The following is a 22998-nucleotide window of genomic DNA, read 5'->3' as shown; positions in this document are numbered from 1 at the left end:
CAGAAGGAAAAAGCACGAAATTCACAGAATAAATAATAGTACTACCGCACAGAAAGGAGAATTCCTACAAAACCGGAGTTTGAGAGCGATCAGGGACGAATCATGCTGTCCCTTTCTAATGAATGGCACTATTGTGAAAATTCAATTTATTATCTTATCTGTGGTCGTATACGCAAAGGGACGTCAAGTTGTGTCAACTCTAAAGCTTCCTCCACACTGTGTAGGGGCTACACTCGCTTTCGCGGCGTGGAGGGAGATTAATAATTGCTCGGAGCTCGGAGCAATGCTGATTGCTGAACCGATCGGAGCCGAGAATGCCCGAAAGGAGGAGTGTCGCCCCACTGCCAGATTCAAAATGTGTATGGGAGGCGAACTGGAAGGAATTAGTAAGGACGCGACCCTTCGTGATTAATTAATTTATTTAGTTAAAAGTATTATTGATGTGCCCTTGCAGGACTCATGTTTGAGAAACATTATTTTCACCTCAGCAGCTCGAACAAGGGCACTTTGCTACTTAATAACTGTGAGCAAAATCGCATTTTGCTCACTGAGTGAGACATAATGATATTCAAGTGACCTTTACACTCGAATGTCACTTCAACGAGTTCAACGTGCGGGGCAAAGAGTATAGTAAGTTTATAGAAAGTGCGGGGCCTAATACAAAATATACTTGTATTCTGTTCTCTCTGTCCCTTTCACGTTATTAGCAAAAAGAAATAGACAAAACAGTTCAAACATTATTCAACAGTATATTGACGATTTATAATAGACCCCTGAAAAACGTCCGAATGCATCGGTCCAAACTACCTACAAATATGAACTCGTTATAATTAGAAATGAAAGTTTAAAATTTGATAAAAACACTATATTTTACGTATTTTAATGTACAATTAAATTAATGAACTTAAAAAATACAAAGATTATTACGCAAAATGTAGTTGGTCAAGCAAATTTTGCCAGTAGAAAAAAGCGGCAAAATTAAAAAATGTAGGCGAGAAGGGATGTCGTCCCATAAAAAAAATGAATTTCGCGCTTTCGCTTTGCCAACTATAATATAAATAATTCTACTTTTAACAATCTCTACTATAGTTGACAAAAATAAGTATCCGCAATTCGGACCGTATCTTACGAAGTTTTTTTTTTACAAAAAAAGTTGTCGTTTGAACTGTCAATTGATGTTCGTTATTTCCATTATATTTCCATATTATTTAAATTTCACTGAAATTTCTTTCGTTTTGTTTTTGTGTTTTACTGCGGTAGGTAATTAAACTTAATTGTTAGAATACCTTAAGAAAACATAAGTGAATAAGTGATGAAGAAGGGTTACATTTTTGTGGTTGTATTTTTCCTTCTAATAAGTTCTCACTGCTGAGGTGAAAATTTGTATTGATTGATTGATTTGATTGATTTATTTATTGGTAAAATCATTGTTTTACATGTATTGTTTTACATTGTTTTATACGTATGTGCAAAACGAGATCAAAGTTATTTACATTTCGTGCGCTTTTGAGTCCCTTACTACGCTCAAGATTCTAAAGTAGATTCACGAGCGTAGCGAGTTATAGTACTTACCTATGTTTCGCTTCCACGGGACTCAAAATAAGCACTCGAAGAAATATCAAACTTTGCTCTCTTGTTGTACAAATGACTATTGATATTTAACAGAACACCTATAGTCGGACCACGCTTAGTTTTTATGCCAAGTGCTACGTCAAGTATAGAGCTTTTAGGGATATGTATACATTCTTACTGCTGCTAAGTACTAACTAACCTAATAATAACTTAACTGCTCCTAATAGTAACTTAAACTTAAACATTAAAAAAATCTGCCGCCTTTAAAAAAATATTTTCCAGACTATAGTTGATTATATATAATATATATATATATATATATATATATGTGTATATATATATATATATATTCCATTAAATCGAATTCCAGTCTAGACATAAAAAAGAATATAGTGTGGTCAGTGGAAAAAGTCAGCTTTGAAAAATATATGCATAAAGGGTCGAGAACTCGTACAAATTCTGAATTTGACGCCTTTTTCTGCTGACAAATGAAACTGCTTTCGAAACTCTATCGTCATACCTATTAAGACAAGTGTAACTATTTCCTTGAAGCGATAAAATCTATTTGTTTAATGTGCTGTCGGACATTTATTTGCTTACGTAAGCACCCATTGAGATAACTTCTGAGATTGTTTAAATAATGCATTACAATTACAACATCATTAGATACACACCCACAAATGTTTACTTACATTTTCTGCTTATTGTTCTTCACTAGTTTTAACTAGAGGTAGGCTTTATAATATTTCGACTTTCAACCGCGACTGAACTAAATTATTGAAATAGTATTCTTAGCGACGTATTCTTTCATGATATAATTAATCGAATCTTCAAGAAAGTGTATTGTAAGGTTCATGCACATATATACCTACAACATATAATTACACTGTTTACTTGTTTAGGCCGTTCCACAATTTATTTTTTCACCCTCTTAACCTATGTTGGAGTGTGAGCTCGAATCAGTCGTGTGATTGAGTTTGAGTCATCTCCCGTGAAATCAAAACACACCTATAAAAAAAAACAATCAAAACAGCATGCAAGAAATGTAGGTGGGAACATAATTAAAGAGATAAAGCTGTTTATATATGCTTAATATGTTTGATAAATGAAAACGTATGTTTTATATTGAGAAGCCAGTAACTATTCATTTTCTTGAAGTCTTCTTCTGTGAATACCCGTCAATTACGTTCTTTGGATATTTCTAGCCAATATGGATACTGTGTATGATCGTGCATTATCAGAAGTTGGGGACAATGGTCTATTTCAAAAAAAGTTTGACTTGGTTTATAATATAGTACTTCCATTTTTTTGGATGATGTCGTATAATAGCTTATTATTTGTTTTGGCTACTATTCCACATTCTTGTGAGCTTCCAGAAAAACCTAGAAATGTGAGTGAACTTGCATGGAAATCGAAATATATACCCACGTAAGTTACGTAATTTTACATTTTAAATTTTCAAAAGTAAAAAGAATTCCCCTAAAGTATAGTATTTCATATGCAGGTTTCAGGACACAATAGGAAGAAGCAAATTCAATGATTGTTCAATTTACATTAATCCTGACGTAAACAATGAAACGAGAAGTAAGTAATTAAACTATTAATATTGTAGGAAAATATCGCTTTATCCTATTAGAACAAAATCTCCAAGTAATTTTAATTTCAGATTGTGTGAAATATGCATATGATAAAACTTGGTATGAATCCACGGTAGCTTCCGATAATAACTGGGTTTGTGATAATGAGCTCTATGTGGCAAATGTTTTCTCAATCAGCAGATTTGGAGAAATAGCTGGAGCTTTGATTTTCGGTTGGTTTGGAGACGTGTAAGTACAAGTTTTTTTGTTTGTTTTTTTTTTGTAAGGCTTGCCAAAAACGTATACTTCGATATATGTAAATTTCTTATAGGGAGGTACGGGTGCCACTATCTAACCCAATATTGTTTTCAGATACGGACGTCGAATGACTTATATAATTTCCTTGGCTTTAATAGTTGTTGGAAGGATTGTCTCGCTTTTGGGAAGTAATTATTTCATTTTCTTTGTAAGTGGCGCTCTGGTCACATGCTTATCAACATGGACAGTTGTACAAAGTTCATATATAATATCTATGGAAATGTCAGCACCAGATCGACGGGCCGTAGTCACCACTCTTCGAAATACATCGCTTAGTGTAGGCATGTGCGTGCTGCCGTTATTGTATTGGTGGCTTAGAGACTGGAAAATATTAATGTCTATTACCACATCGTCGCAATTACTTTTTATGTTTTTTTCTTGGTAAGTAATTAGAAAAAATAACAAAGTACAAACCAGAAAGGAAAAATAGCGTATTAATTTTATTTTGCGCAGGAACATTATAGAATCTCCTCGGTGGTCGTGGATTTCGGGCAAAATAGATGATTGTATTGTCCATCTTCAGCGGATTGCTGTTACGAATAAGACTACGTTAAGTCCTGAAATTGAGAACGAAATACGAAGAACACCACCAATTGGGAAAATTCAGTCACTAGGCGTGTTCGCTCTGTTTACTCATTGGAGACTGGCTACGCATACCATTTTACAATTAGTTATATCGTAAGTTATGATTTAAACTAAATAATATTCTATTCGTATCATAGTGAGTATTTACGAGATGTTTTTTATAAATCTAAGCTAATGGCTAATGATATAAATTCTTCGCAGATTGATTGTAACCTTAACGTACACAATTCTTCTTTTCACCCCTGGTGAGAAGTCCGGCGGCAATCCGTTTTTGGAAGCCTCTTGGCAAGCTTTTGCAGAGTTTCCTGGATACTTTCTAGGCGCCTTGCTAACAGAGCGTATTGGGCGCCGTTACACGGGTGCTATTTCCTTTAGCATTTCGGCTCTTATGTGGACCATAGTCGCAATTCGCGAAAATAGTGGGTTTGAATACATTGAATACATCAATATTTACTTTGCAAATGTATTTTATTAAAACATTCAAAGTGCTACTTATTCTTGATGTTATTATTTTGCATTGTTATTTGTTATGTTGTTTTAGATTCAAATGGATGGATCCAAAGTCATTGGGTTGGAACTTCATTATTTTTTACAAACCGGTTATTTATTACATCTACGTATTACACTATTAGTATGTTTAATATGGAATTGTATCCCACGTGTCTGAGGCAATCTGGGATTTCATTGGGAAATGTTATATCTAGTGGAGGTGCAGCTATTGCGCCGTACGTTTTATACTTGGTAAGTCACATCGAAAACAAAATTAATAATCTAACTAAAGTTATGTGTATGTTTGTACCGTCAAGGTTGATTGGTCCTAACTACGGTTCTAGTTGTTTAAATAAATCTCCTTGAAACTAAAAGCTCTTACCTAATGAGGGCTATCGTTTTTTTGCTCACCAGTTGGCGCCTCTGTTCTTCTTTTAAAATTATGGCTTCAGCCCAGTGGGACTATTTCGCCAGTATCAAGGTATTAAGAGGTTTAAAAACGACAAAATTGTACGGTTGTACAAGACAGTGTACGGTGATTTGTTAGCTCTTGTAAATCGATAGCTAGACTTTACAAGAAGCACGTGGACTACCGGCCGTTGACTCCAAGATGGTGGTTAAACGCGCTTCAAAATTAATTCTCCATTCACTGCACACTACCACATTAGTTTACTGTATAATAAGCTATCGATATTACACTTTAAACAATATTAATGAGCAAAAAACAAAGTAATTAATCACGATGCTAACTATCAAGATGGCGCTCGAGCCGGAAGTCCCCATGAAAAAATCGGCGCCTCTGTTGATGGTGGTCCAAAAGACTAAAGAACAGCTGTCAGTCATTGAAGTGACAAGTGACATCTGACATGTCGAACTATGGAAAAGACCACCATCTACACTAGCGCCCCTAGCGGCGAATTCATACGCGTTAGCCCTCATTCGTATCAAAGTCTTACAACTCTCTCTACATAGGTAGATACAAATACAGTCACAAAGTAAAGCATTTTACAAGAAAAATCAATAGTAGATTGTGTCACAAGGGAGCAAAATTACATATTACGGCGAGGGCGTGCATTAAATCATGAAGCAAAAGTTTCTATAATTGAATCCCGAGCGTTGCAAGTGATTCTAAAATAGAATCCTGAGCGTAGTGAGGTATTCAAGTGTTAAGTGCTTTATTATTATTATTATGTTTCAAAATATTATGAAAAAAAATATGCAAACAAAAACATGTTCTAGAATAGAAAAGTGCCACTTTGCAGGCAGCAATTTATAGTGCGATATAAAATAGTAGCAGGGAAGAAAAAACCTTTTCCGAATAGTTGATGTGAAAAAGTAGATTGTGTCACAAGGGAGCAAAATGACATATTTACGGCGAGGGCGTATATTGAATCTTGAACGAAGCGAAGGATTCTATAATTGAGTCCTGAGCGTAGCGAGGGATTCTAAAATAGAATCCGGCGCGTATTGAGGGATTCAAGTGTTAACGCCCAAGGTGGAAATAATTTTGCTACCATGTGACACATACTGTTTTTCACATTACCTAGGAGGAAATTGTTATGTTCCAAAATATTAATTAACCTAAAAAAATTATACCTATATGTAAAAAAAAATACGTCCTAGAACAGGAAAGTGCCACTTCGATCCCTCCTAGCAGGGAAGAAAGGTGCCGCTTTGATCCCTTCTAGCGGGGAAGAAAAAGCCCTTTATCGAATAGGTGATGTGAAAAATATTTTTCGCATAAGGACCCGCATACAAAGGCAACAAAGGGTGTGGCCGCAATCCTATAGTGAAACTGCCCCTGGCTAAAATGTATACCTTTCTTAGGTGCGTTTATTTGTCTCCTTATAAGATATCGTTTTACCAAATTCCAACCCTAGAATCCTCTTGGTTTGGCCATAAAAAATAAAAAAATAAATGTTTTTATTTTTCTGTAGCTAAACTAGTAGTTAGATATCTTTAAAAATTGGATTTGCAGTTGCTTTCGTAAAAACTAGTGCCTACGCCAATTCTTGGGATTAGTTGCCAAGCGGACCCCAGGCTCCCATGAGCCGTGGCAAAAATGCTGGGACAACGCGAGGAAGATGATGATCTTTAAAATTTGAATGGTTACATGCACCTAAGAGTAATTTATTTTCCAAAAAAAAAACAACGAAATCGAGCTACTAGTTTAGCTATAAAAAAATAAAAACATTTATTTTTTTATTTTTTATGGCCAAACCAAGAGGATTCTAGGGTTGGAATTTGGTAAAACGATATCTTATAAGGAGACAAACAAACGCAAACACAAAAAGCACTAGTACGGAAAAGTAGTACTTTCCGCATGATATGGCTCCGTAGGAAACGCACTTTTCGAGCACATGCATTGTAAACATGTGTATTTATTCACACAATGGCGTTAGCGCTTTTTATCAAGCGTTGTTGGATTTGCAACTTAAAGCCTTGGTCTTTATATCGAATTTAGCGTGCTGGCAGATTCAAGCGCTTTTTTAACGCGCGTTGAAGTCGGTTTCGCAGATCTGCGAAATCGTGCACGAGAGTGGAGCGAGCTTTATAACAAGACAAATAAACGCACCTAAGAACGGTATACACTGAAAGCCAGGGGCAGTTTCACTATAGGATTGCGGCGAGACCCTTATTTATGGCTCCTGTACACCATGGCCCAGCGTAGGCCACGCAGCTATGCGATGGAATGAGATAGCAATATCACTTGCTCCCTCTAAGGCATAAATGCGTCCCTTGGACGGCCTGCACTGGACCCATATGATATGATATGATATGATTTATTTATCTCACAATATACAATTGCACTTAAAATTACACATGGTAGATTCTTAGGAATTTATATTGTGATTGTCGGTTTTTTACATTATGAATAATTGAATATGAAAAATAACAGAGACAATCAAAATTACATTCAAAATTATTAAATTACAATAGTATGTCAGCAGTTTCGTTAAATTCTACATAATAGATTAAAAAACATTCAATAAATAATTACGGTATACCATTTGATTACGAAAATTTGTGGATTAAGTAATATTATTTTTATTTATTAGTCTAATTTCTTTGGAGACATGGATCCTTGGATCATATGCTTCATTTATAGTGCGATATAAAATAGTAGAAATTAAATAAACTGACACTAAAAAAATTTCATACTAAATTGTTGCCATGTTTATGCATTTTACGTCAAAAATGTGACAGTTACGTAGGAAGTAGCACCCTCAATAATTTTCTACAATTTCTTGTCGAGGGAGGTGGAGTATAGTTCGCTAATCAGCGAAATCGACTCCACACTCGCTTATTTTTATTTTAGAAATTTGTTCGTTATATAAACTCTTACGTTTACAGGGACGCCACGTAGATTCAAGGTGGCCGGGATTACTATTAGCTGGGGTCTCTTTAGTTGGAGTTACTAGTTATCTACTGCTTCCAGAAACCTTAAACGCAAAACTTCCAGAAACTATTGAAGACGCGCAAAATTTTGGAAAAAAATACACCCTGTTATCAAAACTGTCATTGAGGAAGCAAGAAGACATTACTGTTGAATAAATCTATTTGTTCTTATAATATTTTTATGTTTGTGTTATTATACAATTTCACTTAATATATTCTGTCAAACAACTTTGTCAGTAGAAAAAGGCGCGAAACTACTATTTTCTGTAGAACGATAACCCTTCACGCCTACATTTTTTAAATCTTCCGCTTTTTTCTACTGACGGACATGATTCATTCGTTCAACAATTCAAATCGATTTGAATAAGAATAATTCTTGCACTCGTTATTTTAGAATAAAATGAAGGTGAATAAATCACGTGACTTTTATTTAAATGAGGAATAAACAACGGCATATTTAAAGTCCCCTCCACACTCGTGGGCGAATCCGCGAACGCGAGTGTGGAATCTAGTTCGCTAATCAGCGAAATCGACTCCACACTCGCGTTCGCGGCTTCGCGCCGCGTAGTTTGGAGCAGGCTCTAGATGTTGGACAATTCTAAATAACGTATTATTCAATTAAAATGTTATTTAGAATTAAGTTAATTTTTGTAGTACAATCGGTTATATATTGTAAGTAGATTTTCACCCCTCTATTTAAAAGTCGAATTGATTTGATATTTCTTACTTTAGTTTAGGTACAGTACCCATTGAAAAGTTTCGCTATACACTATCTGTTTTCATCATCCGATCAGGGTGCTTAGCCAACATGCCAATCGTTAACGCTCCGTAGAGTTGCGTATAGTCATCTCTCTCTATCACTCTTACATATTAGTGCGATAGAGAGACAGATAGCGTTTTGTTGTCGTAGCGCAAACGATTGTTTGTTTTTAATTTAATAACCAAATCATGGCTTGGCTATGCCCCTAGAACAGCTAAATTGTACCTAATGATTTGGTTATTAAATTAAAAACAATACGGTTACTGAAACTATGCGACAGTCAATTTGTAAGATTTTATTCCATATAATAGGTATAAATTAAACAAGAGACTACTAATACCTCTACCTATAGTAGTATAGGTGAAATAAGTACCTATACGATACAATAGTGGTACCAGACTACATTTTTATTCGTGGAATATTATTGAGAACAAAAAATTATGGTTATATTTATTTGATTAAGAATAAGTTATTCTTATTCAATTTTTTCTCAGACGAGATGATATTATTCTTGCGAATTCTTATTCAAATAACAATTGTGTTCTTGAATGCCCAACACTGGTTTCAAACGTGTTTCAAAAATTATTTACAAATTGTGTTGCCAGTTTAAATAATTAGTAAAATTTCCGGGTAAATTTCGGTTTACTCAAGGTGATTAAGGACGTCCTTTTGCATAGCATAAAGATAGCCAATACTAAAAACAGAATAAAATAAATATTTAAGTGGGGCTCCCATACACAAACGTGATTTTTTTGCCGTTTTTTTCCGTAATGGTACCCTTCGTACGCGAGTCCAACTCGCACTTGGCCGGTTTCTAACATTAGGGAGCGTGCATAAACTGTAGGGGGCAGCACTTGAGACGTCAGATTTTTGGCGCGAGGCGTAAATGTGTAGTTTATGCTTCCAAAGTAGCCCACAAGATGGCAGCACTTGCTTTGGCGTGAAGTGTCAATTTACATGTTTATGGTTCCGATTCAGGCCACAAGATGACAGACCCTCCAACGCGCACGGTTCCTTTAGCTATCATATCATCATATCATTCTAAATTCGTTCATAAACAAAGAGAGTGGTGGAAGGAAATAAGGAAATATAAATAATAGACAAGATAAACCACTTAAATGTCAAAGTGATAGCATAGATTTTATGTACCTACAAATTTATTTAATAGTAATTTAACATAACTAAACTGCGCTTGATTTTGTCAAATTGAGATCTAACTAGCCTTTTTAATCTTTTTATCTTAATACAGTTAAAATATCGTTACTGCTATAATGACCGCGTAGACTATTTCATCAAGTACATAGGAGTTCAGGACAACTCCTAAAATTGCTCGGAATTTTGTGACCTGAAGATTTGAAATCTTTTCGCTTTGTCTCCGCTGGATACTGACCCGACGGCAAATATGTCGGGTGACCACAAAACCTTGATAAAAGGGAGCCCATCCCAATACGTGAAACTAAATGTGGGCGGGACGTTATTTTATACCACCATCGGAACTCTAACGAAGAGTGATAACATGCTCAGAACTATGTTTAGTGGCAGGATGGAAGTGCTTACTGACTCGGAGGGTAAGTAAAATTTTTGTATTAGCGAAAAAATCAATTTAATAATCCAAAAAACTTATCGTAACTATTCAAAGGTAATTAATGGCCTACATTAGTCATAGTAAAGATGCCTATACGTGAGTATCGCCTATTTATGTTAGTTATGTCATTACAAAAATTGGACTGTTTGTTAGCATTACTTTTTGATGTAAGGTTATCTGCTTGTTTGAAAAATTAAGAATTAAATTTTCACCCATGTACACCTAGTAATACTGTTCAGAATTAGTTCCGACACAATGGTGCCAATCCAACATCATATTACTTTACAAAAAAGGAGACCCGCTTGACATCAGCAATTACAGGCCAATCAGCCTACTTTCCTCAGTCTACAAGCTCTTCTCATCAATATTACTAAGCAGAATAGCACCAGAAATTGACAAAAACCAGCCGATCGAACAAGCCGGCTTCCGGCCACAATACTCAACAATCGACCACATACATGCCATCAAACAAGTTGTAGAAAAATTCAAAGAATTCCGAAGACCACTGTATGTGGCGTTTGTGGACTACTCAAAAGCATTTGACAGCTTAATACACGCATCCATATGGAACACATTTAATAGGAACAAAAATTATGAAAAATACATCAACATCATAAAGAACATCTACTTCAACAGCGTCAGCAGGGTAAGACTGGAAAGGCTAGGAGAGGAATTCAAAATCGGAAAAGGGGTGAGACAAGGAGAAAACTCTCTCCAAAACTTTTTATAGCGGTGATGGAAGAAATCTTTCAAAAACTTCAATGAGAAAAGGAAGGCATATGGATAACAAATAAAAAACTAACACATTTGAGGTTTGCGGATGATATAGTTTTATTCTGTGACACTGCCAAAGGTCTAGAAACAATGTTAAAGAGTCTAAATACAGAGAGCCAAAAAGTGGGCCTACACATGAACGCGTCTAAAACCAAAGTTATGATGAACAGCCACAAAAGAAGTATAACTGTAGAAAGAAAACCAATAGAATAAGTGGACAACTATGTATACCTAGGAAAATGATTTCCTTTGACCCCAATAGCAACATAAACGAGGTGGAAAGGAGGATAAACATAGCTTGGAGAAATACTGGTCACATAAAGAAATCCTAAAAGGAAACTATAGTTTAAAAATAAAGAAAATAGTTATGGATTCCTGCATCCTCCCCAGTTTAACCTACGGATGCCAGACATGGGTCTTCACCGAGAAAGTTAAAGAATTATTTTTTATCATGCCAACATGCAATGGAAAGAAGCCTATTGAAACTAAGAAGAATAAACAAAGTAAAAAACATAGATATCCAGATGAAAACAAAACTGACAGACGCACTACAGTTTAGTTAAAGACAAAAATGGAGATAGGCTGGACATTTGGCTAGATACAAGGACAAGAGCTGGACCATACAAACAACCAAATGGAAAGGCCCACTGGGCAAACGTAACTCAGGGAAACAAAGAAAAAGATGGGTCGGCGACATCATAGCAATTGCAGGAAATACTTGGGAGAATAATGCTACAGACAAAGAGAAATGGAAAAAGATGGAGGAGGCTTTTACCCTCAAGGGATCACATATCGTAAAAACTTAAGAAAAGAAAAGTCAAATTTATAATGGATGTGCGAGAAAGAAAGCTTAAATAATAATAATAATACTGTTCAGCATTGCTTTTTGTATGCATTGTAAGATTAAAGCAGAAAAGTGTATAATTTGCTGATAGTTAAATATTCCTCTTTCACATGAGGTGTTTAAATAAACACATTCTCTGCCAGCAACCCGCTAGATGGGTTCTCTGTTTGTAGACACATTGTGCGTTACATGAATAGCTCGCGCTGACAGTGAATGTGTTAAAGTGTAGTCAAGGCTTCTATAGTGCTATCTATAGACTTTGCGCACCTGTAAGGATTTAGGGTAACAGTGGCTCTTTAATGAAACCAAGGATTAAGGGTAACAGTGGCTCTTTAATGAAACCATCTTTTTAGGGTTCCGTACCCAAAGGGTAAAAGCGGGACCCTATTACTAAGACTCGACTGTCCGTCTGTCTGTCACCAGGCTGGATCTCATGTTCTTCAGTTTGATGAAATTTAAACCATATTCAATTGGAACAAAGTTGCATTTCTTTTGTTTCGTAAAATTTGTAAACAAATAAAAATCATCTCTATTCCGTGCACTATAGGTTCAAATTTCAGTGGCAAATTTTGGGTTTTTCATTTGTATTGCTGGGCCTTAGGAGGATAAGTGGGGATGATAAAGGTACCAGGACTAGAATAAGTTTCTAGCAAATTATTGGTTCAAAAGATGTTTGAAGTACTTACTGCGAGGCCACTAGAACTTCTATTAAGTTATTTAAAGTAAAAAGTGAAATGATTTTCAGTAGCTACAGTGAACTAACATTTTAGCATTTTATTATGCAAGATTATACACATTAATAACACACATCACTAAACACACTTATTGCCAGCTCGAGCTACTTTGTGAAAAGCGCCTACGAATAGAGACCCCACCTAGCGGGTCACTGGCAGTTAATGTGTTAATAGACCTCACCAAGCAAAGCCACTGTCAGAAATGTCAGAATGCATTATTGGTTTTTAGAAGTAACAACTTGACCAAAACATAACTTGCAAAATGCTTGCAAAAAGTGATTTCTGGAGTCATATTGAAGTATTATTGAGTTCATTAATCATTACTATCCATTTTAGTTCTTGTTGACATAAATACCAATCCAATATGAATCAAAATTAACCTTTAACATTTTATTTTGTAGGCTGGATATTGATTGATCGTTGCGGGAAGCATTTCGGTACAATACTGAATTACCTGCGTGATGGCACTGTGGCGCTGCCAGACACCTACCGTGAGATCATGGAGCTATTGGCCGAAGCCAAGTACTTCCTCATTGAAGAGCTGACCGAGTCCTGCCAGCAAGCATTGCAGAAGAAAGAAAGGGAGGCTGAACCTATATGCAGAGTGCCCCTCATCACATCCCACAAGGAGGAGCAGCTTCTTATCATGTCTACTTCTAAGGTAGGTAGAATCTGTCACATGAACCCACCGCCAAAAAGTCACTGCCATGGAGTCGAAGTTACACTCTCATTTTAAAACATGCTTATATTACATGAAACTTGTCATGAACATTTAAGTAACATTTATATATATCCAAAGAGAATAAAGTAGCTCGTACATCCATACCTCATCATCTCCATACATCAGTTTTGTTACCAAAAAAAGACGAGTAGCAGTACTGATAATTCCGCTACTTGACGCTAGATGTCGACTACGAAAATAATAGTATTTTGGTAACAGAACTGATGTATGGAGTGAGCACTGTCTACTTTTGTGCTAAAAATTGTAGTTAACTTTAGTAACTTCGATTGTATGGGAGCGCTAGGTTTAGGTTTGTGTGACTTTTAACAATTTTAAACTAGGGTGACTGGAGTGAACACAACAGATTGTCTTTGTTATTTTATTTTCATTTCTGATTCTGACTACATAAGTGACCATATAAATAAATTACTCATACTGTTATTACTGATGAAATCAAATAAAGAAATGTGGAGCCAAATTGAAAATCAATTTTAGCTCCATAGGCCCATAATCAATCAGGCTTATGTTTCACACTCTTTAAAAGTAATTAAATTTTACCCTTTCAACGCCACGCCTATCGTGTGCGCGGCGCCACAGGGCGGACACGCTATACATCAAAAATCACTTGCGTTTCTTTGTGCGAACGGCATGTCTGTACACGCGGCATGCGTCATTGTGTGAGTAAGTTGCTTAAAAATAGTACTGAGCGACCGGCAAACGGCCGTCAATCTGCTGTCGCGGGACGAGGTAATACGAGTCGGAGCGGGGCGGTGCGTGGCCGTTCTGCATGATTACTTATTCTGTAGCGGCGCGTCATCGTCCGAATGCACGGTTGCATATCGTCCGAATGCACATGCAAGGTTGATATTGGGCTGTAGCCGCGCGCGTCAGTTAACGTCAGCTGGCGCGGAGGCGTGTGACGGATTTTAACTACAAAGCTAGCGGACGTCCTTAGGTGGTCAAAGTGTTTAATATTCTGTACATAAACAGGGTTTGACTCGCCCAAAGCATCATAGCCGCGCCTACTTTTTTCATAGTCGAGACATGGTCTTCAGAGCTGATTTGCGCGGGTATTTCTTCGCGGTGCTCATTCTGTGTGAATATGAAAATGTAAAAGCTAATGTCGTTTCCTCTTGTTCTTCCAGCCTGTTGTGAAGCTACTAATAAATCGTCATAACAACAAGTACTCCTACACAAATACGTCTGACGATAACCTGCTGAAGAACATTGAACTGTTCGACAAACTCTCACTACGCTTTAGTGGAAGAGTGCTCTTCATCAAAGATGTCATCGGCTCAAACGAGATATGTTGCTGGTCATTCTTCGGACACGGCAAGAAATGTGCCGAGGTGTGCTGCACATCCATTGTCTATGCAACTGATAAGAAGCACACAAAAGTAGAATTCCCGGAGGCTAGGATTTATGAGGAATCCCTTGGCATTTTGTTGTATGAGAGCCGGAACGGGCCTGATCAGGACTTGATACAAGCGACGTCGTCGCGGGGCGCGGTCGGCGGCCTGTCGTGCACCAGCGACGAGGAGGAAGAGCGCTCCGGGCTCGCGCGACTCAGATCAAATAAGCAGAATAATCAGTCTTAGCGGTTACAGTCGGGCTTGGCGCGCCTTCGTAGCTCTAAACGGACGAACGTCTGATACCAAGCCGGTTTCTTCTTGCCCTTTTGCTGGCTGCCGTGCTTTGGTCTTTAGGAAGTTGTAAGCTGCGCCCGTCTTACGGGCCCTTTCTACACCTTGTGAGCTCTCTTTGAGATGTGAATGCAGTGAGGAGGAATGAAAGCAAAAGAGGCAATTTTATATTCCAAATAAACTTGTAATTATTTGATGGACAAATTTCTGTGTCTACATGTCTTTGTGTTTAGTGAATATTAAGTATAAAGAAATAGTATATGTTATGAAGAAATAGTGCAAAAAGTGACATAGACTATTATAATTATTGTAAAGTTCAAACATAAATAGTGTAATGAAATGTCCAGTATACGATTTTGATTAATTATAGTATGAGCTGTATTTACATTTTGTTGGATGCTTTAGTGTGCATGTTTGTTGTAATGTAATGAAATCTTTTCCATTTCACTGTAGGTGTTTTAAAGATGTATGTCTAGGTGTGATGCCTTATTTGATTACTGTTACCCAGCCCCAGCACAAAGGATGGGTGTACCGCTGTAAACTATTACTTGTAGATGGTTTACAATTATGACATTGTAACACATGTGACAACAACGTTACGATAAACACGTCACAATAAAGAGTCACATGAACCCGTCGCCAAAAAGCTGCTCCCTTACAAATCTTACAATTAAATTACTTACATGTTACATGAACTTGCATGAATATTTACGTAACATACCTATATCTGTCTGGTACAAGTTTTCGTTGCTAATAATTGTTATACAAAGATGCGCATGTAACTCCTCTGGAGTTGTAGGCGTACAAAGCGTGCAGATGGCGTGTAGGCTACGGAGACTGCTTAACATCAGGCGGGCCGTATGCTTGTTTGCCACCGATGTAGTTTAAAAAAAATAGAGTGAATAGAAGCTTTGTATAATAAAACTTCTACTCACTAATTTCTTTGTATTACAATTTCTAGCAACAAAACTAGTAACAGACATAGATATTTCATAGTATTTCGTGGGTATTGTTTCAGGTTGGTGTGACTTTAAAGTCGCCTTTACATTGGTTAGACTGCAACATTCAACAGTTGTTAAAAGTCTGGCTTTTGAATGCGCGCAGACACGTAAATGTAAACGCGCCCTTATGCTAAGAGACCTCTTTCCATACTAGCGTCGTGTGTAGCGTGGCGTCTAGTCAGCGCTATGAAAAATGGCGTCGCTGCGTCGCTGCGTACCTAGTTGCGCCAACGTCGCGTTGAGCAGCAGCTATAGAGTTGACTAGACGCCCACGCTCGGGAGACGCTAGTGTGGGGCGTCTCTAATGTTGTCATCAAGTGTACAGTGGACTTCAGATACATATGACCATCCTTGTACAGAAGCATAAAATATGTTGTACAGTCAAGTGTAAAAATATGGGTACGGGAACTTAAAAATATGTCCCACAGTTCTTAATTCGCTGACATAGGGGCTATGGTGACCTAGTCCTATTATTTATTCTGTGGCTATGGGGCATATTTTTGAATATGATTTGTGCTCCCATATTTTTACACTTGACTGTACAAGCAATGTTCTACATACCACAACAGTATAAATTATATGTTAAGCTTAAATGTCACTTACACAGCTCAAATGTATTGCCAAATGGATGTTTAGAAAATAAGGTCCTGTTCTTGAATTTACTTAGCAACAGCTCACATCTGCACCCAAATGTTTGTAAGACAGTTTATGCACTCAAAATAAATAAAAACTGGTAAATAGTTTCGTATATAAATTCAGTGCAAAATAAAACATTTTTTTTGGTTGTGTACTGCAAACTTGCCAGCAAATATATGCTGAATTGTCAAATTGGCATAATCATGATTACATTAGATTCTATTCACAGAAGTGTGACAGTGCCAGTGATTACTGATTAGTTGTATAATATTTAACAATGTTATACCATCATAAGGCACAATGTTATGGAATAAATACCAACATTACATAGTCTAGTCGATTTATGTTTCATGTTCTAAAAAGATTTATTAAATAAATAATGTTATGTAAGTTTTGGAAACTCGCCCTTCCATAGTTCCTCTATCTATAGTAATGTTTTGGACACGCAAACACAATAAGAGTTGATAATTTTGCGCTGTTTGTGTGCGTTGTGGGATGTGTTTGTGTCTATAAAACTATACATGGGTGTTTAGGCGTAGATGCATGGTAGGGGCACAGTGTAAAAAGTGTACAGTGGACCGACAACTTTGGCGTGTACCGAGCTACTAACAATGGCGAATGTATGCAGCTCGGGTGCGCGTACACCCCTCTCTCCTCGCACCCCGCACGATTGCCCTGTCTAGACGGCTTCGTTGAACGACTGTATTGTTTTATAGACTGTGGTAATAGCGCACTTTAAAACTGGTACCTTATGGATGTTTCATTGAAACAGTGTAGAATCCCTCACGAAAATGTCCAATTTGGTTTTCAGTCCAATGCTGTGAAATATTAATCTAAAAATGAGTTCTCTTACTCGGATCTATAATTAGAATATTATAGTGGGTTGCTGGGTTGCACAATAAATGCATTCATAGAATCGGACTTTTCAGTCGAAAGGTCCCTTTTTTGGTCGGATGTCCAATTTGGTTTTCAGTCCAATGCTGTGAAATATTAATCTAAAAATGAGTTCTCTTACTCGGATCTAGAATTAGAATATTATAGCAATTATAGTGGGTTGCACAATAAATGCATTCATAGACTCGGACTTTTCAGTCGAAAGGTCCCTTTTTTGGTCGGTTGTCAGTAAGGGCATTATCTAATTAAGTCTTTATGCCGATTAGCAAAGAAAATTGATTGTAATAGAGAGGTAAAGTCTAAGAAAAAACGTGCCCCTTAGTTTGACATCCAGAAGAGATGGCGCTGTACTGCGCCATGTTTTGCGGTCACTGAATCGTCAAATATCAACTTTTGACAATCAGTGTTACCGCAAAATGTATGGTGCTAGATCATTATTTTATTAATTAACATAAACCAAATTCTAACTTTGGTTAACACTCCCTTTGTTTATGTTCTTGGTTCTTGCTAAGTTTATGAAAGATTTTAATATCAAGCTCTAACTCCTTTCAAATGTTTTTTCTGTTATATTTCAAACTTTCCCCTAAGGTTTCCTTAAAAAAAAATTATAATCTTGGCAGTTGGCTTATTACTTTCTATTGGTTTTTCTAGGCGCCCCTTTTTTCTTTTTTTATTCCTATAGAAGTTTAGATTCTTCAACTGATCAAGCATCTACACGAACTGGATCAAGATCTGCTACTGAAACTCTGCTCCCACAACCTTGATGCTTTCAAAATTGTCCCAATGGACAGATGCCATAAGAACTAAGAACTGAACTGAACTGTATGGAGCTGTACAGCGCCATCTCGTTCACCTGTTAAATTGGAAGCACGAATTTGTATTAGATTTTACGCATCTTAATCAATAAATAGTTGTGAATAGTAGAAGAGGTATAGTCTAGGGAAAAGTGCTCCTAATTTGTCGCTGGACGGCCCCTGGCTATACGTTAGTTCTGGTTGTCAAAAGTTGACGCTTGAGAGGTCTAATACCACTAAACATGACGCCATCTAGTTCAGTTGTCAAACTCGGGGGCACGTGTTTCCCTCAGACAATAACTTTCTGGCCTTAATCGAAAAAGTGGTTACTTTTTAGGCTAATAGGGTCAGATTCTATCAAAATAATGAAAGCTTTTATTCTGTAACTGTTCACACTTGTATAATCTATTGTAATTCCATTGGTGTACGTAAATTGAACTACCTATTGTATAAAATCTGTTCTATTTAAAAACATATAATTATTATGAAGTAATTATATGCTCACTATTTATCTGTCTTACAGTTTTTTATTTGTTCCTAGGTTAATGTTTTTATCCTCGTATAGATTTATGTAAGCCATGGATGGGTCGTACGTCAATTTGGGGCAATCTTACACAGATCGACCTAGCCCCAAACCAAAGATAGATATCTCCGTAATAGATGGATACAGTCTAAGGAAAAAACGTGCCTCGAAAATCACGAAAATTTGATTCTCGATCAGATGGCGCCACTACCTTTGGCCTACTCTCGTATAGAGGGCATTGACAGTTTCGTTTGTTATTTAACAATTTTACCGCATATCAGTAAAAGAACATGGGTCAAAATCATATAAAAATAATTAATGCAAATAAAAAAATCATTTATCCATATTCAAATACATTTTATCGTATTTTTATAAATCTTCATTATTATCTTCTTTGAGCATGTCATGGATAAAGCCAATCACTCAATCAAGTTTGATAAGCCTCTGGTTCTTGCCAAGGAGAAGCGTTACATACCCAGAATGCTGCGCGAGGCCATTGAGATTAAGAAATATCCAAACTTTAATAGGGAAGATGGCTTTTCTCTACCACCAGCTTGGGATCCTGTAGTCCACCTGATAAAGGAGCAAGCGAGACATAGACTGTGAGACCGTAGTGTTGGATGATGCTGGACATTCTGATGTTTTGAAAAGATGTGTCCCGCCGAGTTTGTTGCCGGTCCCATATTGGGATACCCTCCTACAATTTAGGAGGGAATTAAATCTTCTCGGGTCCGTGGTGTAGGGTTGGAGCCGGCATCGTTTTTTATCGCGTATATATATATATCTTTACTTGAAAAATAATTATAGTGTATAACTAGCCTTATGAACCGATTTTGCATGTACAACCAGCCTTAAAGTTTGTAGTCTATGATTGTTCATTATTTTAGTATGTGGGTATTTTTGCATTTTGTAATTTTTCCTCAGTCACCCGTTGACCACGAACGCTGTAAAGAGTTCGAAACGTCGGGATGTATTATAAATTCAATATACGCGATATAATCCGTTTTCATAGTTTTATTTCATGAGTAACTATCGCGGTAACCGAAGACAATATTATCTTCATTATTAGTTTTAAAGTGTGTCGATAGATGGCAGTGAATTTACTGTGGTCACAGGGCGGACACGCTATACATCAAAAATCACTTGCGTTTCTATGTGTGAACGGCACGTCTGTACACGCGGCATGCGTCATTGTGTGAGTAAGTTGAGTTGCCTCAAAATAGTACTGAGCGGCCGGCAAACCAAATAACATATACTTGCGGCAAACGGCCGTCAATCTGGTGTCGCAGGGCGGGGTAATTCGAGTCGGGGCGGGGCAGTGCGTGGCCGTTCTGTATGACAGTACCGCTCTATCCTATTATATCCTCTTTGTTAATACTTACTTATGTATAATTATTAGTGTAATAAAGAATATTGATTACTTACTTAATCTACTGTAAGGTCCACTGCAACTGGGAACTGGCTGATTTATGATATACATTATCTTTAGTTCATATATAAGTAAATAAATATTAGGGGACATTTAAACAGATCACCTAGCCCCAATCTAAGCAAAGCTTGTACTATGGGTGCTAGGCGACGATATACATACTTATGTACATAGAAAACACCCATGACTCAGGAACAAATATCTGCTCATCACACAAATAAATGCCCTTACCGGGATTCGAACCCAGGACCATCGGCTTCGCAGGCAGGGTCACTACCCACTAGGCCAGACCGGTCGTCAAATCGTAAGAATATTCTTCATGGAGCAATTGTAAACTTGTTTTGCATAGTTACTCGCGCGTTATCGCTGCCCGCATCGCGGGCGGTCAGTTATAATAAGTATTATTGTAAAACTACCTGTATTATTTAAGTTAAATTAAGTATTTAAGTTTTTTTTTGTGCGCTCTAAACAAAATGCAATATACTGTTCTGTATTTATCTCGTCAAGTGAATTGTACAATTCTTATAAGAATAAATGAGCTTAAACCTAAACTTGAATATGATATGAACAAGTAAAATTTTTAGATGAACTACAGTTGAAAAACTATAATTGTACTATTTTTTCTTCCTACTGAACTTCATCATTTCTGAAAGTTGGAAACAGGTGACAGGATTTTCCATTTCAAATTATTAGTGATGAGGAAAAACTCTAGTGAAACAAGTTATGTCATTGTTTTAAACAGCTATAATGGTAATATTTCTTTTATAACATTCCAAGCTGCATAATGGAACTCCAGTTTTAGAACAATTATATTTCTTGATGTTATCACAACCCTTGGCTCCACACCTGATTGGTTTAGGTGGTTCCCTTGGAGGCATCGCTTCAAGTGGAAAAGGTAAACCAGGCGGCAAAGACAATGATATTTCTGTTGCATTATTTTTATACATTATCATGGGCTCTTTACTCTTAGCAGGTTTTCCTTTTTGTGAATTTTTCAGGTTTTTGGAGTCCTGTTTTTTAAGTAAGCGATCCATTGTTTTCTTTTTATCCTTTTCACGTTTTTCATCAGCTAGTTGCTTGCGCTTTTGGGATTTGATGGCTGCCTTTTGAATGGCCTCTGCGGTCATGACCTTCTCTTTGTAACCGGAGGGCAGTGCAAGCAGCACTTCACCTCCTGGACTGGTGTCTTTATCTGTGCCCCTTTCATACATAGCCCTCTGTCTGGCGGTCATCATTTTTGGGTCTTTTGGTTTGATTTTCTTCAGTTCTTCATCAACCTGTGTAACAAAAGCATATTAACTTTTAAATACACATTGAAAGTCTATTTGTTAGTAGAAACAGTACCATGCTATAATTGCCTAGGTCTATTAGAAAAAAAAAAAAAAACAATTGAGATACTATTTTTGGAAGAAACACTAGGTTTTTTGTAATGTAAATATAAAAATTGTATTTGTCTACAGTAAGCATCAATGTGACGTTTTACAGCAAAAGGTGCCACTTTGTCGGTTACCAAAAGGACGAAATTTGTCTATTTTTATACCAATAACCTGTCAGAGCATCCTTATGGCAAGCGACAATGTGGGGCCTTTTACTCAAGAACGACACAAATGTGTACATTTGTAAGTATGTATGTAAGTAACTATAAAGATTTTTACCTCCTCTAGTTTTCCAGATTTAATGGCATCTAGCCATCGTTCCTCCTCGCTCGATGTCCCGCTGTCCCTTCCTTTTTTTTTCTTTTTAGCAACCACTTTAGGTGGAGTACTTGAAGATGAGCCTGGCATGGATTTCCTCGAGTCGGAAGATGACTTCATGGTTTGTGCCTTCAGCAAATCTGCAGCGGACGTTCCCGGAAGGTCTCTGCCGACCTTCATTTTAGACTTAAAAGACTTGTCCATAACATCTTCGTATGAGACGTCAATTGATGTATCACTGTCGTAATCATTTTCAAGTTTTCTTTTCTTGTGCTTCTTATGCTTGTGCTTTTTATGCTTTTTCTGCGGCGGCGTATCTGAAAATTCGCCTTATTTATATCCTTAAACTTTCAAACTAGTTACATGACAAATAGAGAAAACAAACAATGCTTTACCTATAACGATTTCATCTTCAGTAGTACTTTGTTCGCGTAATCTACGTACCATGGTTAATTTATTTGACTGCTATGATTATAATAGCGACTCGAATACTCTTTATTAAAAGAAATAGACAGAAACTAATATTGCGTTGCCATAAATTAATAAAATAGTGAGCACTGTAAGTGTCAAATTCAAATACAATACAAATGTCATCTGTCAGTGTGCAGGTATATTCGAGTTAGTGTTTTAACTGTGATTACATAGTACAGCCCATGAATCTAGTATAACTGGATCGGTCATGAGGGGTGGGGGAAAATGACCGAACGGGATAGTCTTATGTATCTTTCAGTAGGAGCAGCAGAGAAAGCGCTGTTATTGTTTGTCCTTGTCATAGTTTCACTTTTCCACCGCTGCCACAACCGAGGTTGTGGCAAACAAATAAGTACGTGACATGTCATGTTTGTTCGTTGCTTGTTTAATTATCGTTGTTTTGTATGAAATTGTGCTTTCTCTTATGAAATATAGTGATGGTTAGCGTTTTGAATGCTTGAACTTTGATAAAATACTGGTGAATTGTTCTGTAATCGGCTGTAATAGCCGCTCTGAGCAAAAATATGAGATCATAACCTTTCACACGTAAGTACG

At 36.9% G+C, this 22998-nt stretch overlaps 3 protein-coding genes across 3 annotated transcripts; 2 read left to right on the top strand and 1 right to left on the bottom strand.

Moving 5' to 3' along the window:
- The first annotated feature begins 2619 nt into the window (after nucleotides 1-2619).
- Nucleotides 2620-8282, top strand: LOC134742052 (organic cation transporter protein). The gene is made up of 8 exons (XM_063674979.1): nucleotides 2620-3000; nucleotides 3077-3156; nucleotides 3239-3398; nucleotides 3522-3848; nucleotides 3921-4145; nucleotides 4254-4471; nucleotides 4594-4793; nucleotides 7896-8282. The coding sequence occupies exons 1-8, from the start codon at nucleotides 2783-2785 to the stop codon at nucleotides 8094-8096; spliced, it is 1629 nt and encodes a 542-aa protein (XP_063531049.1). The 5' UTR covers nucleotides 2620-2782; the 3' UTR covers nucleotides 8097-8282.
- A 1532-nt stretch (nucleotides 8283-9814) lies between these two features.
- On the top strand, nucleotides 9815-18843 carry LOC134742055 (BTB/POZ domain-containing adapter for CUL3-mediated RhoA degradation protein 3). The gene is made up of 3 exons (XM_063674984.1): nucleotides 9815-10268; nucleotides 13039-13298; nucleotides 14504-18843. The coding sequence occupies exons 1-3, from the start codon at nucleotides 10103-10105 to the stop codon at nucleotides 14954-14956; spliced, it is 879 nt and encodes a 292-aa protein (XP_063531054.1). The 5' UTR covers nucleotides 9815-10102; the 3' UTR covers nucleotides 14957-18843.
- Nucleotides 18844-20999: 2156 nt separating this feature from the next.
- Nucleotides 21000-22526, bottom strand: LOC134742051 (INO80 complex subunit B). Its single transcript, XM_063674977.1, has 3 exons — nucleotides 22368-22526; nucleotides 21934-22289; nucleotides 21000-21555 (listed from the first exon to the last, which is right to left on the bottom strand). Exons 1-3 carry the CDS (start codon nucleotides 22417-22419, stop codon nucleotides 21013-21015), a joined length of 951 nt encoding a protein of 316 aa, XP_063531047.1. The 5' UTR covers nucleotides 22420-22526; the 3' UTR covers nucleotides 21000-21012.
- Nucleotides 22527-22998: the final 472 nt, after the last annotated feature.

Source organism: Cydia strobilella, chromosome 6 (genome assembly GCF_947568885.1).
Source record: "Cydia strobilella chromosome 6, ilCydStro3.1, whole genome shotgun sequence".
Lineage (NCBI taxonomy): Eukaryota > Metazoa > Arthropoda > Insecta > Lepidoptera > Tortricidae > Cydia > Cydia strobilella.
The sequence above is the reverse complement of the archived record's forward strand: the minus strand, read 5'-3'. Positions and strand labels throughout refer to the sequence as shown.

Bases quoted from the DNA above. Each gene is read 5' to 3' on its own strand.
- LOC134742052 (XM_063674979.1), top strand. From the start codon at position 2,783: ATGGATACTGTGTATGATCGTGCATTATCAGAAGTTGGGGACAATGGT. The intron at 3,001-3,076 runs GTAAGTTACGTA...TTTCATATGCAG, and splicing joins AAATCGAAATATATACCCAC to GTTTCAGGACACAATAGGAA. The intron at 4,146-4,253 runs GTAAGTTATGAT...AATTCTTCGCAG, and splicing joins ATTTTACAATTAGTTATATC to ATTGATTGTAACCTTAACGT.
- LOC134742055 (XM_063674984.1), top strand. From the start codon at position 10,103: ATGTCGGGTGACCACAAAACCTTGATAAAAGGGAGCCCATCCCAATAC. The intron at 10,269-13,038 runs GTAAGTAAAATT...TTTATTTTGTAG, and splicing joins AGTGCTTACTGACTCGGAGG to GCTGGATATTGATTGATCGT. The intron at 13,299-14,503 runs GTAGGTAGAATC...TTGTTCTTCCAG, and splicing joins TTATCATGTCTACTTCTAAG to CCTGTTGTGAAGCTACTAAT.
- LOC134742051 (XM_063674977.1), bottom strand. From the start codon at position 22,419: ATGGTACGTAGATTACGCGAACAAAGTACTACTGAAGATGAAATCGTT. The intron at 22,290-22,367 runs GTAAAGCATTGT...GCGAATTTTCAG, and splicing joins TGAAGATGAAATCGTTATAG to ATACGCCGCCGCAGAAAAAG. The intron at 21,556-21,933 runs GTAAAAATCTTT...TTTGTTACACAG, and splicing joins AATCTGGAAAACTAGAGGAG to GTTGATGAAGAACTGAAGAA.